This window comes from Budorcas taxicolor, chromosome 13 (assembly GCF_023091745.1).
Source record: "Budorcas taxicolor isolate Tak-1 chromosome 13, Takin1.1, whole genome shotgun sequence".
Classification (NCBI taxonomy): Eukaryota; Metazoa; Chordata; class Mammalia; order Artiodactyla; family Bovidae; genus Budorcas; species Budorcas taxicolor.
Window position 1 is genome coordinate 64,082,353 of NC_068922.1, and position 17,309 is coordinate 64,099,661.

General features: G+C 40.9%; 1 protein-coding gene across 1 annotated transcript in view; it reads left to right on the forward strand.

Moving 5' to 3' along the window:
- The first annotated feature begins 2,800 nt into the window (after positions 1–2,800).
- The window catches only part of ACSS2 (acyl-CoA synthetase short chain family member 2), a 44,344-nt gene continuing 29,835 nt past the window's right edge, over positions 2,801–17,309 (forward strand). Inside the window, exons 1-2 of the mRNA XM_052650695.1 lie at positions 2,801–3,041; positions 10,595–10,790. Of these exons, the coding sequence (XP_052506655.1) occupies positions 2,864–3,041; positions 10,595–10,790 (374 nt within the window). The 5' untranslated portion in view covers positions 2,801–2,863. The remainder of the gene's footprint in view (positions 3,042–10,594; positions 10,791–17,309) is intronic.

Genomic DNA, 17,309 nt, shown 5'->3' on the forward strand with positions numbered 1-17,309 from the left:
TTCTAGCAATCATGATTTAGTTGGCTGGAATGGGATCTCTGGAACCTGCGTGTTTACCATTATTTAAAGAGTTTTTTATGTGGTTCTGGAAAGGACACTTTGAGAAAGAAGAAATGGTGGTGGTAATGATACGGCAGGAATGGGCTGGGGTGGGAGAGGGTAGGGAATGGGTCTATGGGTTCTTCTATTCCGTCTGTGACCACTTACAAACTGTAATCTTGGGCAAAGTACCTAATTTCGTTCAGTATGGGTTTCTTCATCTGTAAAATGGAGAGAATAATAGCAGCCATCTCTGGTTGTGAAGATTAAATCGCATATGGAAAGTTTTTAGAATATGGCTTCACACCTACTTAACACGGTAAATGCCATAGTCTTTATCATCATTTCCTTAATCTCGTGGATTCTCATCTTGTCCAACGTGATCCAAACATTTCCCACTCTGACAAATTCCAACTACACCAGAGCTTGCTCTACTACCCAGTCTCCAAGGATGGAATGTTGGTTCTCTTTATTATTAGGCCTCTTGTCCGAATTTCCATTTAACAGTCTATCCGCCTGTCTTCCAGTACTCAGACAGATGAGAATCACATTTTCGTTACCCTTCCCTGGACATGAAGAGAATATCTGCTTTTTCTCATGGTCTCTTCTTTCCACAATCCCTGGCAGAGGGAGGGGGCTGGTTAAGACCTTGGCCACATATCCCCTCCTCCCCCAGCCTCAGCTCCAGGCTTAGAGATGACTTTAACCCTGTGAAATCCCTTTGGGGTACAGCATCTGCCATGCCATCTGTAGACAGGAGAGGGCAGCAGTGTGTTGGGAAACCGCTCTGGAGCGTAAGAGAAGAGCTGGGAGGAGCAAGAGGTAGAGGGCTGCCCAAAATTTTGTGTGTGGGACTGCAAGAGGACTGTTTATACTAGGACCGTGTGCCCTTGGACTAGAACTATTTGCCATCACTTCATGGCAAATAAATGGGTAAACAATGGAAAGAGTAATCGACTTTATTTTCTTGGGCTCCAAAATCACTGCAGATGGTGATTGCAGCCATGAAATTAAAAGACGCTTGCTCCTTGGAAGAAAAGCTATGACCAACCAAGACAGCATATTAAAAAGCAGAGACATTACTTTGCCGACAAAGGCCTATCTAGTCAAAGCTATGATTTTTCCAGGAGTCATGTATGGATGTGAGAGTTGGACCATAAAGAAAACTGAACACTGAAGGATTGATGCTTTTCAACTGTGGTGTTGGAGAAGACTCTTGAGAGTCCCTTGGACCACAAGGAGTTCAAACCAGTCAATCCTAAAGGAAATCAGTTCTGAATATTCATTGGAAGGACTGATGCTGAAGTTGAAACTCCAGTACTTTGGCCATCTGATGCAAAGAACTTACTCCTTAGAAAAGATCCTGATGCTGGGAAAGACTGAAGGCAGGAGGAGAAGGGGATGACAGAGGATGAGATGGTTGGATGGCATCACTGACTCAGTGAACATGAGTTTGAGCAAGCTCCAGAAGTTGGTGGTGGACAGGGAGGTCTGGCATGCTGTAGTCTATGGGGTCACAAAGAGTTGGACATGACTAAGCGACTGAACTGAACTGAATCTAGGATGTGCTGGGCATGAGATTAGTTGGACAAAGAACAAGAGAGCAGGTGGGAAGGGAGGCTGGGCCAGATGGGGTTCTGCGTAGGCTTCAGGAAGTGGGGGCTGCCTGCTTCCCGGCCTCAGAATCACTCTTGGAGTTAGGTACTTAAGGATCCTTCGTGACATGATGGCTGTTCTGTAAACGGATGGGTGGGAGTTGGCCCTTCTTGGTAGTGAGTGCAGAGAGATGGAGGGTCCTGGCTGGTCCCTCCTTTCTGGAGTGGAAGGCATAGAGGGAAGCTGGAGGTATTTGAGCCCAGGTGTCTCTTGATGAAGTAAGAGACTGGGAAGGAAAGAAGGGTGTGACTGATTCCTTCTATTTGCCTAGACTATTTCACAAGCCTCAGCTTCAGCCAGATAAGGTGGTAAAAACTTCTGGAGGCAGGAGATCTAGGTTTGGGCCAAGTTATGGTCTTTTTTTCTGGGACTTTGTACAAAGTCCTCCCTTTCCCTGAGTCTACAATTTATGCAATGAAATGGGTTTATTTGCAAAGACTTGAGGCGCCTTCTAGTCTTAACTTAATGAATCTTTGCGTTTTAAGCCTGGATGGAAATTTGTGGAGGCAAGGAAAGTAAAGAACTGTCCTTAGGAGTGGAAGAAAATCTGAGTTTCCTCAGGGTAGCGGTTAGTTCCCAGAGCGAAAGTGTGTCACCCGGAAAGGACCCTACTCCACCTGGCTTTTCTACTCGGTGGGGTGACAGGCTTGTGCAATCAGATGGCGGGGCGGCTCCTCGCTGGGCCTGACCAAACTCCGTTCGTTGTTAGCCCAGCTCTTTCCTGCTCATGCCCCGCCCTAACTCAACTCTGCATCTGTAACTCCAAGACCCCACCCCACCCTGGTCACTCCATGGTCCTGCCTCCTCTCCTGTCACATCCAGCCTTGCCACTCCCGGTCACTCCACGGGCCCACCCTCTCTCCTGTCACGCCTGGCCCCTCCCCTTCTGCTTTCCCGCTGAGGCTCCACCCCTTCCGCAAGTAAGCTCCGCCCCATGCCCCAAGCAATACTCAACTTTGGCCTATGGGTTTCTTTGCTAGACCTGGTCCCAACACCACCAGGCACGGCTCCGCCCCTCTGGGCCTCTCCCTCTTGCACCTGCCTAAGCCCCGCCCCCGCACCCAGGCCCCGCCCCTTCTTAAGGCCCCGCCCCTCGGTCGGCCTGTTTTCCGCGCCTGGGCGCCAGCTGCTACCGCCAAGGCGGCTACAGTGTTCGGAACTTGAGGTGATGGGACTTCCCGAAGAGCGGAGCCGGAGCGGCAGCGGGAGCGGGGCCCGGGAGGAGGCTAGGGCCCGGAGCCCGGCGCGGAGCTGGTCTCCTCCGCCCGAGGTCAGCCGTTCGGCGCACGTCCCCTCGCTGCAGCGCTACCGCGAGCTGCACCGGCGCTCCTTGGAGGAGCCGAGAGGTGAGGCAGGGCCCGGGCGGGCCTGAGGGACGTCAGCTAGAAGAGAAGTGGGGGTTCACAGGAGAGGGAGTAATTGGGGGTGTTCCGTCGGGAAATGGAGGTTCCGTGAGGAGGTGGAGGTTCCCTTGGGAAACTGGGGAGTTGGTAAGGAGATAGAGGTTCTGTTATGGAAGAATAGCGGTTCTTTAAGGAGATGGAAAAGGGGTTCCGGGAGGAGGGGGTTCTCTGCGGCGAAGGAGGAAATGTCGTTCTGTAGGAAATGAGCGTCTCCTAGAAGTTGGGGGGTTCCTTTGCGACTTGGGGGTTTCGCAGGTTCTGTGAACGTCTGAAAGAGTGAAAATGTCCTGAGAAGAGAGTTCCTCATATGAACAGTCGGGCTCTTAGGTGCCAGGAGCGCCTTGAAGGGAGGCGGGCCACGAAGAGAACTTTCTTTACCGCTTTTCAGCCCAGCTCAGCCCAGTGCCTTCTGACACCTTTCGCCTGTGAGTTAGTCTCCACTGCTGAGGGGCACTCGAGTCCCATCCTGGCAATCCCCAAGTTAGTAATGGAGATCTATTTTTAGTATTTCAGAAATCTCGATGAAGACTACCATGTAAGACTGAACAAGTCACTAAAATATTGTCTTTAAAATAAAAAAAAATAGGGCTGGGATTGTAATAACTCCGTAATTCTGATGGGTAGTGCCATGTCTTTGAGACTCAAGCTCGGTAAGGGGTCACAGATGTAGCTGAATTGGAAGGCGGTATGATGCTGGCAGTGGGACATGCATGAACAATCTGGATTTAGATCTTGGCTCTGCCACTCATTTGCTCTTTGGTCTTGAGATTTTAAAACCTGTCTGAAATTCCTTTTCTTTATCTATAAAATAGAGGTAATAATACTTACCTTGAAGATTTGTTTGAGGGCTAAAATGAGTAGTAAGTGAAGTGTGCATTACCCAGTGCCTAATGCACACCAGCCTTCACTAAATAGTGGTTAGTCTGATACCTATAAAAGCAATGTGGATGAAGCAACTATTTAGTAAGCAAGATAAGATTAAATCAGGTGTAGAGCGGTTGATTGCTGCAGGCAATGTCCAAGTTTTAGTGCTCAGACCTCTTTTTTTTTTTTTTTAGGTGTTCTTATAGATATTTTTGACTAAATTTGTCTATATAGACCACCCCTTAGACAAATATTACACTTAATCTTTTAATTGACTCTTGTGGTTGGTAATTCTTTCCTTGTCAAGTTCCTACTCTTTACAAAAGATTTCAGAGTAGGCTTCCCTTAATAGGGAAATGAGCCAATATCTTTAAATAAAAACACAATCACATGGAAGTTTCATAAAACACACCTACAACACCACCTGTATCCACCAACTATCCTAGGATTCTGACTTCTTGGGATAACATTGTATTTTTGTTGGAATTTTCTAGGAATAAAATATAAAGGCCAATTCATATACTGGCTCTAAAGCAATATCATATCTTCATCTTTCCAATGGAGACTTCCTAGTTGGCTCTTAGAGAGGTGATCTTATCTATAGACTCACTTCCTAATCAGAGTTTACCTTCAGATTAGATAACTCCAGCTTGTTTCTTTTTCTTTCTTTCTTTCTAAAATTGAAGTATAGTTGATTTATAATGTGTTTGTTTTCAGGTATACAGTTCAAAGTAGTTCAATTATTTACACATATGTCCATATTCAGACTCTTTTCCCTTATAGGTTATCACAAAACAGAGTATAGTCCTTGTGCTATACAGTAGGTTCTTGTTGGTTATCTATTTTATATATATTAGTGTGTGTGTGTGTGTGTGTGTGTGTATGTGTGTGTGCGTGTGCTAAGTTGCTTCGGTTCTGACTCTTTGTGACCCTATGGACTATAGCTTGCCAGGCTCCTCTGTCCATAGGATTCTTCAGGCAAGAATACTGGAATGGGTTGCCATTTCCTCCTGCAGGAGATCTTCCTGACCCAGGGATTGAACCTGCATCTCTAGCATCTACTGTATTGGCAGGCAGGTTCTTTACCACTAGAGCTACCTGGGAAGCCTAGTACTGTGTATGTGTTAACCCCAAACTTCTAATTTATCCCTCCCCTCCTACCTCAGGCCTCTTTTCACTTCTCTTCCGTCTCTATATTTTTTCCTGTCATGAGTTCATGTTTCTCATGTTTTCATTTTTTTTAATTAAGGTAACATTACTTAAGCTCCCTGTATGCAACATTGTATTTCTACTTCTGTGTACATTGTGATGTGATCACCACCAAAAATTTAGTTTCCACCTATCACCATACAGTTACCCTCTTTACTCATTTTACCCTCCCCACTTCACCTCTGGAAACCAGTAATCTGTTTTCTGTATTTGTGTTTGTTTTGTTTCATTTGGTTGTTCATTTATTTTGTTTTTTACATTGCACATATGAGTGAAAGCATATGGTATTTGTCTTTGAATCTGTCTGAAATGGTAAGTTTTCATTCTTTTTATGGTTGAGTAATATTTATATTACTTCCTTGATGGCTCAGACAATAAAGAATCTGCCTGCAATGCAGGAGACCCAGGTTCAATATCCAGGTAAGGAAGATCCTTTGGAGAAGGGAATGGCAACCCACACCAGTATTCCTGCCTGGAGAATCCCTTGGACAGAAGAGTCTGGTGGGCTACAGTCCACAGGGTCACAGAGAGTTGGACACTTGGAGACTGACACTTTTTGGCTTTAATATTTGTATATTTATATAGGTAAATACATATCTCTATATATCACATCTTCTTTATCATTCATTTATCAGTGGACACTTACTTCCATGTCTTGGCTATTCACTGTAAACATAATAAACATAGGAGTGAATATATCTTTTCAAAATAGTGTTTCTGTTTTCTTGAGAAAAATACTCAGAAGTGAAATTGCTGGATCATATAATAGTTCTATTCTTAATTTTTTGAGGAATTGCTAAGTGGCTGTAACAGTATGCACTCCCACCAACAATGTATGAAGGCTCCATATCTCCACATCTTTTTCAACACTTGTTTCTTACCTTTTTGATAATAGCCATTCAGATGTGTGTGAGGTGATATACCATTGTGGCTTTTCCTAATAACAAGTAATATTGAACATCTTTTCATGTATCTGTTGGCTATCAGTATGTCTTTGGAAAGATGTCTATTCAGCACCTCTGCTCACTTTTTAATTGGGTTGCTTGTTATTTTGTTGTTGAGTTGTATGAGTTCTTTATATATTTTGAATGCTAACCCTTTATCCGATATATGATTTGCAAATACCTTCTCCCCAGTGATGAGCTATTACTGTCACAGTAACTCTTTTTGTGTATACTTAGCATTGTATCCGGGATCTCACTTATGCTCTAGCCTCAAATTTCATAGGTCTGTAGAGCATTTTGTTCCCATACCTTGATGTTATACCATATTTAACATTACTGTGAGTCAGATTTACCAATTTTCCCTTCCAAATCTGCTCTTCTTCCTAATATTCTAATCCCTGCCAATGGCACTATCCCAAATCTTATCCATCTGTATATCTCATTTATTTATAGGTTGCTAACTGCTTACTGGGCACAAATTCTGTTTGTTTGATGTAGAGACTGTTATCCCCATTTTTCAGAGAAGGAAACTGTCACTTAGAGAGGTTAACTAAATTGAACAATGTCACAGAGGTATTTAGTGGTAGAGCTGAGATTTGAACTAACATAGTTTTGATTGCAGAATCTATACTCCCAGTAGCTATGCTAGTCTTCTTCCCTGATCCACAGTCTGCCTTTTATGAAATTCTATCAAATACTCTTTCCAAATATCTCTTAGGTTACCTTTTCTTCCATTTCTATAGACCCTTTTAATTCAAGGGAGCAGCCTTCTAATTGGTTCTCTCTCCCCTAGTCTCACTCATCTCCATTATTTCTGGTATATTTAGAATTAACTAAACACTACTAGACTGATAATGGAAATAGTGCTTTCATATGTTACTTCAAAAACTTTCAATAGTTCCCTATTTCCTACAGTTTAAAGTTAAAATTCTGCCTTTCTTTCAGAATCTCTGGATAACTAGCCTACCCCACCTTTCTGTTCTTATCTTCTGATACTCCCTACCGCATGCCCCTCATTCTATAACAGACCATTCTTGTTGATATGCTGTATCCACAGAAGTCCCTTTCCCATCACCATGGCTTTGCCCATTCCCTTCTGTTCCTCTCTACCTAGTCAACCTTCACCAGTTCCACGGAGCATTTCCTGATCATGCCAGTCCATTTTTATCTTTTCTAAACTTCAGTACTTAGAACATGTGCCAGAGAACCATCCAGAATTCAACAGCTCCATCATAAAAAAATAAAAGCAAGAACTAAATGATTATGCATTTCCCTGACATTACAGTGGTTAAGATTCCATGCTTCCACTGTAGGGGGCACAAGTTCGATCACTGGTCATGGAACCATGCTGCCTATGGCCTGGCGGGCCAGAAAACAAAACAAAACTAAGTGATTATAAAACGCAGATTTCTTTACTTCTTGTTGATGGACATAAATGTGGTTCATATATGGTTTTACATAATCTGTACCTACCACTGTCACTTAAAATGTATTTTTTTGAGTATACACATATTAAATGTAGTTCTAACAAGATGGACTTTAGAGTTAGATCTTATTTTGTATTCAGGTTGCTTGCTGTGTGATTCTTGGGAGAGTTTCCTATGTGTCCTGAGCTTCAGTTTTCTCATGTATTAAAATCAAGATCATCAGAGGGCCATATAAAGATTAAATGAAATTAGCTCAATCCTTGGACATTAATGGCATTCATTAAAATGCCAGTTCCCATTTGTTCTTTCATTAATGGCCATTTAGTATCCTGTTGTATCACTACCAGTGATTAAAGAGATTTCATCTCTTCAGTTTTCATCAGTTTTTTCATTGTTGAGCTTTAGGGTTGTTTCTAGTTTAACAGTATAAATGGTGTTAGTATAAACATCTCTTGAGTAATCACTTTTTTCCCTGTGGTATTATTTTCTTAGGGTGTGTTTCCCCAAAGTTAGCAGTTGAAAGAATATAAAACATTTTATGACTCTTGTCATGCATTGCCCTGCTGTTCAGTAACGTTGTGCTAATTTCTTACAATGCTGTTTTCTAGGATCACTTGGGCATTGAGTTTAATACTTTCTTAGTCTTTGCTGCAGAGGCATATAATGGCACCTTGGGGTTGATTTGATTTGGATTTCTTTAATTCATTGCAAGTTGTATAGAAAGAAAAGAAAGTGAAGTCACTTAGTCGTGTCTGACTCTTTGTGACCCAACGGACTGTAGCCTGCCGGGCCCTTCCGTCCATGGGACTTTCCAGACAAGAATACTGGAGTGGGTTGCTAATTCTTTCTCCAGGGGAATCTTCCCGACCCAAGGATCAAACCCAGGTCTCCTGCATTGCAAGCAGACTCTTTACTGCCTGAGCCACCAGGGAATCTGGTAGCAAGATGTATACCATGTGATTTAGCTTTCAGTATATTCTGTCTTGTATACTCAAAAATATTTTATGTTTTAGTCTTATTGCTGCCAAAATCTTGTCTCTCTGTGCACCAATGCCAAACAGAAATACGGAGACAGAGTTATGGAGGAGAAGGAAAGAATAGCTTTATTACTTTGCCAGGCAGAGGAGGAGCACAGTAGGCTAGTGCCTCGAGAACTATGCCTCCTCCCTGGTGAGAAGGGAAAGGTTATATAGTCAGGCGGGAGTATGTGATAAGGATCAAGGCAATAACAGTCTTGTATTCTTTCTTCTGCAAAGTTCAAAGGGGTGGGGTTCCTGACAAGATTGGATGTGTGGAGGGTCTTAGGTGGTCCAGTGTCCTAACCTTGATGAGCCTCTGTGGTCCTTTAATCTTGATGTTTTATTGCTATTCCTCCCTTGATGAGCAACTGTGATGCCATTTAGGTCATGGAGGCTGAATTCTTGCCTATAAGAAGTGGGGGACAAACAGGCCTGTGTCCGCAGGAGTCCAACGGGGCCCTGCTCAGCATCATTATCTCTTTAATCAGACTGTATAAACTACATCATCCAACTTGAACAGGTCACTTTACTTCTATAAATTTGATTTCTTGATATCAGTAAAATGAGAGGCCGATAACCTCTAACTTTCCTTCCATTCTTATGGTTCTAAGTCTCTCTCTCCTCTAGCTTGTGATCCAGTACTTAGATTATCCTAGGTGTTCTGCAACAGCCTGTTTAACCTGTTGAGTACCTTTTCTCCAGAGTAACCAGGCAAATGTTTCAATATTGTAAGTCTTCTCTGGTTAAAACTGTACAATGACTTTCCATTGCTCTTAGAAATGGAAACTGTTAGTTGCTCAGTCATGTCTGACACTTTGTAACTCCATGAGCTGTAGCCTACCAGGCTCCTCTGTCCATGGGATTTTCCAGGCAAGAATACTGGAGCGGGTTGCTGTTTCCTTCTCCAGGGGATCTTCCTGACTCAGGGATTAAACCCAGGTCTCCTGCATTGCAGGCAGATTCTTCACCATCTGAGCCATCAAGGAAGCCTATTGCTGTTAGGCTCAAATTCTCTATGCTTAGAAGGATTGCATGTTATCTGCCTAGTTTATGCCTTATTTTCTGCTATTCTTTCTCTTATTCTCAGTGCTTCAGCCTGAAGGAATTCCTCTTAACGTATCCCCATGGTTCTTTTCTGTCCCATAGTAATGTTTTTCCTGGTGGGAGAGTGAAGAAAAACTCCTATTCATCTTTCAGACTTTAGCAACAGTGTCTTCCTCAGGGCAGTTCAAATCTTGACTTAGTAAATGTGTAAATAGATATCACTAAGTCATGTCCAACTCTTTGCAACCCCATGGACTGTAGTCTGCTAGGTTCCTCTCTCCATGGGATCCCCAGTCAAGAATACAGGAGTGGGTTGCCATGCCCTCCTCCAGGGGATCTTCCTGATTCAGGAATTGAACTTGGGTCTCCTGCTTTGCAGGCAGATTCTTTACCCACTGACCCACCTTGGGCAAATTATTTAGCCTCTCTGAGCCTTGATTTTCAAACCAATAAAATAAGAATGAAAAACCCTACCTCCTACGGTTGTGGTAAGAACTAAATGAGATAATGCATTTAAAGAGTTTAAAAGCCACATCTGGTACTTAGCAAATAACACTTGGGCAAATAGTAGTAGGAGAAAGAGATGTTCATTAAGTAATTGCTGAGAGTGAATGAACAAATTTTTCCTTGTCATGGAAGGCTCTGTGGGTAAAGGATTTCTTCCTTTCACTAAAGTTACTGATTAACTACAATGTACTAGGCATTGTGATAGGCACTGGTTACAGTTTGAATAGATGGTGAAAAATAGCGTGGATATTTTGAGAAGGGAGGGAAGAAACTTGAGTCAAGATTCAGCCCATGAGAGTAAAGATGGTTTAAGAGTGTGGTGGATGTTAAGATTTGAGAGGTAGAAGAGGGACCCAGGTGATAGGTCCTAGAGTACAGGGCAGAGAAATTGTGACTTGGTGCTATGCATAGAATGGTAAGCCATCTGAGGATAAATGTGCCTCAGAAGCTAAATGATGTCTGGTCTTTCTTTTCTGTTGTAGAGTTTTGGGGAGACATTGCCAAGGAATTTTACTGGAAGACCCCATGTCCTGGTCCATTCCTTCAGTACAACTTTGATGTGACTAAAGGGAAAATCTTCATTGAATGGATGAAAGGAGCAACTACCAACATCTGCTACAACGTACTGGATCGAATTGTCCATGAGAAAAAACTTGGCGATAAAGTTGCTTTTTACTGGTAAAAACACCTATCTTATAGCCTGTGGCAGATAAAAAGTCACCCTGACATTTATATAGCATTTTATAGTTCACAAAGTACCTTAAAAATCCATGCATTTGATGCTTACAACAACCCAGAAGAATAAGCAAAGTATCATTAACTTAATGTCTTAGGTGAGGAAAAATACCTCAAATTAAATGACTTCCCTAAAATCATGTAATTAGTATGTGACAGAACTGACATTCAAAATCAAGTATCCTGACTTCTAGTCTAGGGTTTTCGACTTGTAGTTGGAGAGGAACAATGTGAGGGGGTAAATGGAAGCAAAAAGGACTATGTTGTTTTCTTATTCTTGCTTTGGGAGAACACTGGATTTTGGATTTTTTGCTGCCACCACCACTGTTATCATCATTACCTTTGATTGAGCTATATGCCAGATACTATGCTCAAGTGCTTCACACATATTATCCTATTTGATGCTCACAACAACTAAAAATATATTATTTATTTTCCTCATTTTACATATGTGAAAATGAAATTCTGAGATGTAAATAGATGACTTATTTGAAGTTATAGAGCTAGTAATAAGGATTGATATTCATATCTTGGTAGCACAGTTTCAGAGTTTATACTCTTAACCATGACATTATACTATCCTTCTAATTTCTTATACAAGCCTCTCAACAGTTTTGCAAATTAGGTATTTTTAGCCCAATTTTATAGCTGAAGAAATGAAGCATGCATCTCTGCTTCATAGTGAATAAGGTCATAGAGTGAGTAACTGGTGGAGCCAGGGTTCAAACCCAAGTCTGTCTGATTCCTTGTTTTTAACACTCAGCCATGCTGACTCCTCCACTGAAACTAAAACCCCCTCTTCCTAGCAACATAGCTTAGAGGAGGTGTTACTAAACTGAACCTGAAATAGGACCTTGAAGTTCCAGTTATTGGGGTGTTTCTGCCACCAACCATAAGCACTTTGAGAATTAATGTTTCTTTTTTAAATGAGCCAGTAGAAGAATATTGGTATTTCATGGATGCATTAAATTTGTAGTCAGTAAAACATTGCCCAGTTTGTGTGATATATTAAGAAAAACCCTAACCTGAGAGATGGGAAATTCAGTTTTTCACTCTAACTCTGCCATCCACTTGCTATGTAACCATAGGCAAGGCATTTAACTCTCTGAGAGTCAATTTCCTTGTCCATAAAATGGGGGTAATATTAAATCCCACCCCTGCCTTATAACTGGATTGTTAGGAGAATCAAATATGATTTGGTAAAAGCATTTATTTATTTATTGGGAAACACTGTACAAATGTGAGTGGTCTGTTATCATATTACCATTGCTCAGGTTGGGGTCACTTTGCCACTGAAATTCACAGTCCATTATGCCTGTTGAGACTTTGTTTAGCTCCTGCCATGAGACTTTATGCTTGAGCTCCAGCTGACACTTGGGCCCATCTCCTAGGTTCTTCAGAGATCAGAAAACCTTTAAAGATCTGGATAGGAGATACTTTTGTCTGAATTTGTCCCCTGGTTTAAAATCAAGTGCATGATGAAAGACTGAAAAGGCACAGGCCAGAATTGTTTATTCAGTGTATATTGCTGCAGAATCCTGAGGCCCTTCTTTCTAGTTCCCCTACCATCTGTACTTGAACAGAGCCTGTCTTTCCGCATATGTAAAATGAAAGGAGTAGATTAGATCAGTGTTTTCCCAAGAATGCTTTTGGAACTACTAATTACTAGACATATTAGCAGGAACTTTTTTTTTTCCCGAGCAGGAGCTTCTTGATTCATGAAAAAAAAAACAGACTGAGAAGCACTGTATAGTAAATTACCTTTCCGGGATTTCCATTGTGTATTGATACAGTAAAGGCTCCAAGAAGTCCTACAGTAAAGATACCTGATTAATTTTAACATGGGATTTCTAAAGTTTATTTGAGCCCCAAACATTTTTTATAGCATGCGGTGAACATCACAAGAAGCAGTATTCCATGGAACACTGATTTATGAAGCACTCGATATATAATCTCTACATTTACTTCTCGTGCAAAATTCTGTAACTCTGTAACAAGACATTTTTACTCCATTTTTACATTGGTCAGTCAACCAATAAGAATTTTAAAGATACTGAGTACTCAGCCCTATGAGTGTTATGGTATAGGGGTAAGAAGAGTGGAAGACAAGTACCACATGGGCCATTATTATTCAAGTCTCAATCTGCAAATAAATCACATTTGTTAAAAGAAAGTAAAGTGCAAATATCCCAGATATTTGTTTACTTCCCTTTTTTACCTCTATATTTTTAAAATAATACGCTTATACTGCAATTTCTTTTTTTTAAAGAAAGCATTGACTTCCTTTTATGATAGATGAGAATTCAGTTCTTAAATACTACTCCAACTTCTTTCTCTTAATCTCAACGTAATTATACCTCTATTTTTTAGTTAATTTAAAATCAGTGCTTATTTTAGAATAATATATGATTGTATTTGCTTTTATATAAAGGTTTTTGTTTCCAAAGAAGTTAAAAATCACCTAAAATTTTCTTATACCATTTTCCTTTATCATATACTCAATATTTTTCAAACTATCATATAATTTATTCTATGAAGTTCTCTTTTTCCCCTTGGTCCTAGAGCCTACCTTCTTTCTGCTCTAATTTTTATTAATGTTTTTAAAGTGACATCTTTTCAGTGATTTGCTCCGGTTGATACACTTCTTATGGAGCCATAGTATGACTTTCTTTTCAGCCTAGACATTTAGATAACTGAAGTGGCTTTCTTTTCTTTTTTCTGAGCAAACTCCTGGAAATAGTGAAAGACAGGGAAATCTGGAGTGCTGCAGTCCAAGAGGTCACAACGAGTTGGACACAACTTAGCAGCTGAGCAACAACAACATAGTGGCATTAGAAAATCACATTTAGGGCATATCTTGTATAGGTACTGAAATAATCCACAAACGAAGTACTTCAGTTAGCCAAAATAGAACACTATTAAGGAATAATTTGGCTTTTAACTTTTGACTTGACACATTGTAAATATTCATGGAATAATAGTATTTTTAGAATTTGAAGTGATTGTTTTATTAGAATCCATCTAGGCCAACTGTCTTTACAGATGTAAAGGGTTTATGCAGGGGTCAATTTATTCATTAAATATTTATTAAGGACTTACTACGTACCAGGCAATATTCTGAACAAACAAACAAACTCTCTACCCTCTTGGAGGTTATGTTCCAGCTTAAGGAGACAGACAAACAAATCAATAAATATATGACGGGTAGTGATAAGTGCTGTAGAAAAATACAAAGCAGTTTAAGGAACAAGGAATGACAGTGAAAAATGGGGATTGATATCGGTGGCCCTCTCTGATAAAGGTGACATTTGAGCAGCAATATGAAGGAAATGCAAAATGTCATGCATATAGTTGGTTTGGGAAAGGAAACTATTCCAGGTACATGGAGGAGTAAGTGTAGAGGCCCTGGGACAGGAGTGTTCCGCTACCTAGTGTGTTTGAATACTAGCTCGGAAGTTAGCATAGCTGAAGCAGTATTAGTTAGAAAAACAGAGTGATAGGGAATGAGGTCAGCAGGACACTAGATTGTATAGATTGAAAGATTTGGGGTTTTTTTTCACAGTGAAATGGGAAACCACTAGACAATCTTGAGCATAGAAGTGACAGTGATTTGACTTATGTTTAGAACCTGTCTTTATGTTGAGAATAGACCATCGAAGGGCAAGATTAGAAGCATGGAGACTTATGAGGCTATTATAGAAATCCATGTGAACAGTGATAGTGATTGAAGGTGCTTAGAAGTGGTCAAAATCTGGATTTATTTTGAGTGAAGAGCCCATGGAATTTGCTGACTTGAATTGGATGTAAGGTGTGAAAGAAAAGGGAATCAAGATTGTATTCAACAGTGGTGAGGTCCAGGACTGGGACATCTTGACTATTTTTGGACACCTATGAAAATATTTTATGCAGGGGAGTGATGTCACAGCTGGGCTCAAGAAGATTAATCTGGATTCATATGGAAGTGAGAATATAAAGGCAGAGAGCTGAGAGTTTTGTTACTCAAGGTAGAGATGCCTAAACTGGGATATTAGTTGTGGGAATGGAATTGAACAATAAAATTTTACAGTAATTTAGGGGAGAGAAACCGATATAGGTAACTGGTTGTATAGATGCAGGAGAGACAGGCAAAGAAAGTAAGAGAAGAGTCAGTTGTTCCCTCAGTCTTTCTAGCACTTTACCTCTTTCAAAGGCACGTAGTCATCTGATCCAAAGGCTAAATTTACCCTCTAGACAAGACCATGGTTTCAATCTCTCTTGTACTTTCTCCCCCCTACCATGACAGATTGGGGTGTTAGTGGGGATTTATGTGTATATGTATGAGAAAAAAATCAATGACAAAGTTATTAGAATAGTCATTCACAGAGAGATAAGTCAGTGAGGGACATTAGAGGTGGCTTTGGGAGTGGGGCCTGACTAGTTAAAGGGATACTGGCAAACAGTGAGAGATTGGAGGATTAAGTAAAGAGTTTCTGAGGAGAGGGTAGAAAGAGAGGTTGGTGGTGGTTTTTCTGGTGAGTTATACAAGCTGCTCAGTCTCTAGGTTATTCCAGGAGAGGAGCTCAATCTCTCAAGCCCCCAGAATTTGGTTTAGTCCATTCCTTCTAGTTTTTGCTTTGGATTGCCTCTGGTTATCATTATCTCTGAACCATCTCCTACCTCAGTCTCAACTGAAGTCTCTTTCCACAGGCTCTGGCTATTTTTCAGTGCTTCCTTAGAAACTTCTGAGAAGCAGGTGTCTTCAAGAGTGACCTCAGGGCAAAGGCTCTGCTTTCAGGATCCCTGTATGTTCCCAAATATGAATTCGAAAGTATGTTATTTCGAGCTCTCCAGATCCTGGTGGGGTATAAGTGAGTGTGTGTACTTGAGGAGTTGGGGATGGTTGAAAAGAGGAGATGAGCCCATGGTCTAACAAGGAGAAGACTGTCAAGGTGACATGGAAAACCACAGCTCTAAAATGTGTTGTCTTAGCATTCATGTCCAAGGACTCTATTCATTATCTAGGTCCATGACCTGGAGTTCATTTCAGTGAACTTTTTTGTTCTCTGTCTATATCTTCACTAGTTTCACAATAGTGTATTTACTTATTAAAATATACCATTTGACCCTTGAACAATGTGAGTTTAAACTGCATGGGTCCACCTATAATGCAAATATTTTTCAAACGTAAATTCTACAGTACTGCATGGTCTGTGGTTGATTGAATCAGCAGATATGGAGGAATCAAGGATATGGAGAGGCAACTGTAAGTTATAAGCAGGTTAACCCCCATGTTGTTCAAGAGTCAACTGTACTTGCTAAGGAAAAACATTCATTGAGAAGGAAGATGGCCTCAGACCATTCCCTTCCTCTCTCTGGGCCTTCCCTTTGTGGAAATGATGGGAGGTGAACTACTGATATTCTACAACGCCCCTTCCTGTGCTGATGTGTCAGGATTCTATGATTGTTTGAAAAGGAAGTGGTTCTTAGAAGTTCTGTTGCAACCTGTAGTGGCTCTATGGTGACTCAGTAGGCAGGCTGGTCTTCTGTTGATACAGTGAAGAAAAGGAGGATTTTAGAAGGTTTGGGGTGAAGAGGCTGAGGAAGAGTCTACTCCCCTTGCCTGGTAACGTGAACACTTTAGCACAAATACTTTAAACTAATGGGAGGTATGTGGGGAAATAACTATGCTGGGAACAGTCTGTCTCCACTTGAATCAGATGGGCAGATTGTGGAGGAGGGCAGGGGGATTTCATGTTTAAGGTGTATCGTTAAAAAAAAAAAAGGTGTATCGTTAATTTTCTTCTCTTACTTCTCCCTGAGTTTTATGACCATTGATGCCTTAAAGAGCAGTAAGTGGTGAAAATGAAACAAGTAGGCTGTGCTGTCCAAGACATTAGTCACTTTTTAGAAGTAGGTGGGATCTAAATAACATGTATAATAATAAATAGAATATGTTATATATTAATATATTATTATATGTACTAACATATGTAAGAATAAGTATGTAATAACTGGAGACTGTCTTGAGGCCTGACACAAGTGTCCGGAGCCACGTCAGCTACCTGTGTTTGTGTCTGGGCTGACTTCTTATACACGTGTATTGAGTAAATATTTAATGAAGAGAATGACTTTAGATAATGCCTTTTTTTTGAGCCTTCTTAATCTCACTATAAACAGAGGTAAACAGGATACTTGCTAAAGTTACTTCCGTCACTGATCTTCAGAATTTCTATCACAAATCTAGGGAACTGCAGTGGCAAGGCAGCAAGGAGGAAAGCTGGGGAAAGAAGAGGAACCCAGTACTGGCCTCTTGCCCTTGATGAGAGCTGGTAGTTAGGTAGGGGCACAGGTTCTTACCTTAGGGCAGCCTCACATTTACAACAGTAAATACAGAAGGCTTAGAGTTGTCTGCCTTTTCCTGGATTTGGTATGAAAGAGTTGGGTCACTGGTAATGATACTTAGTGTTTGATAATCATACTTTA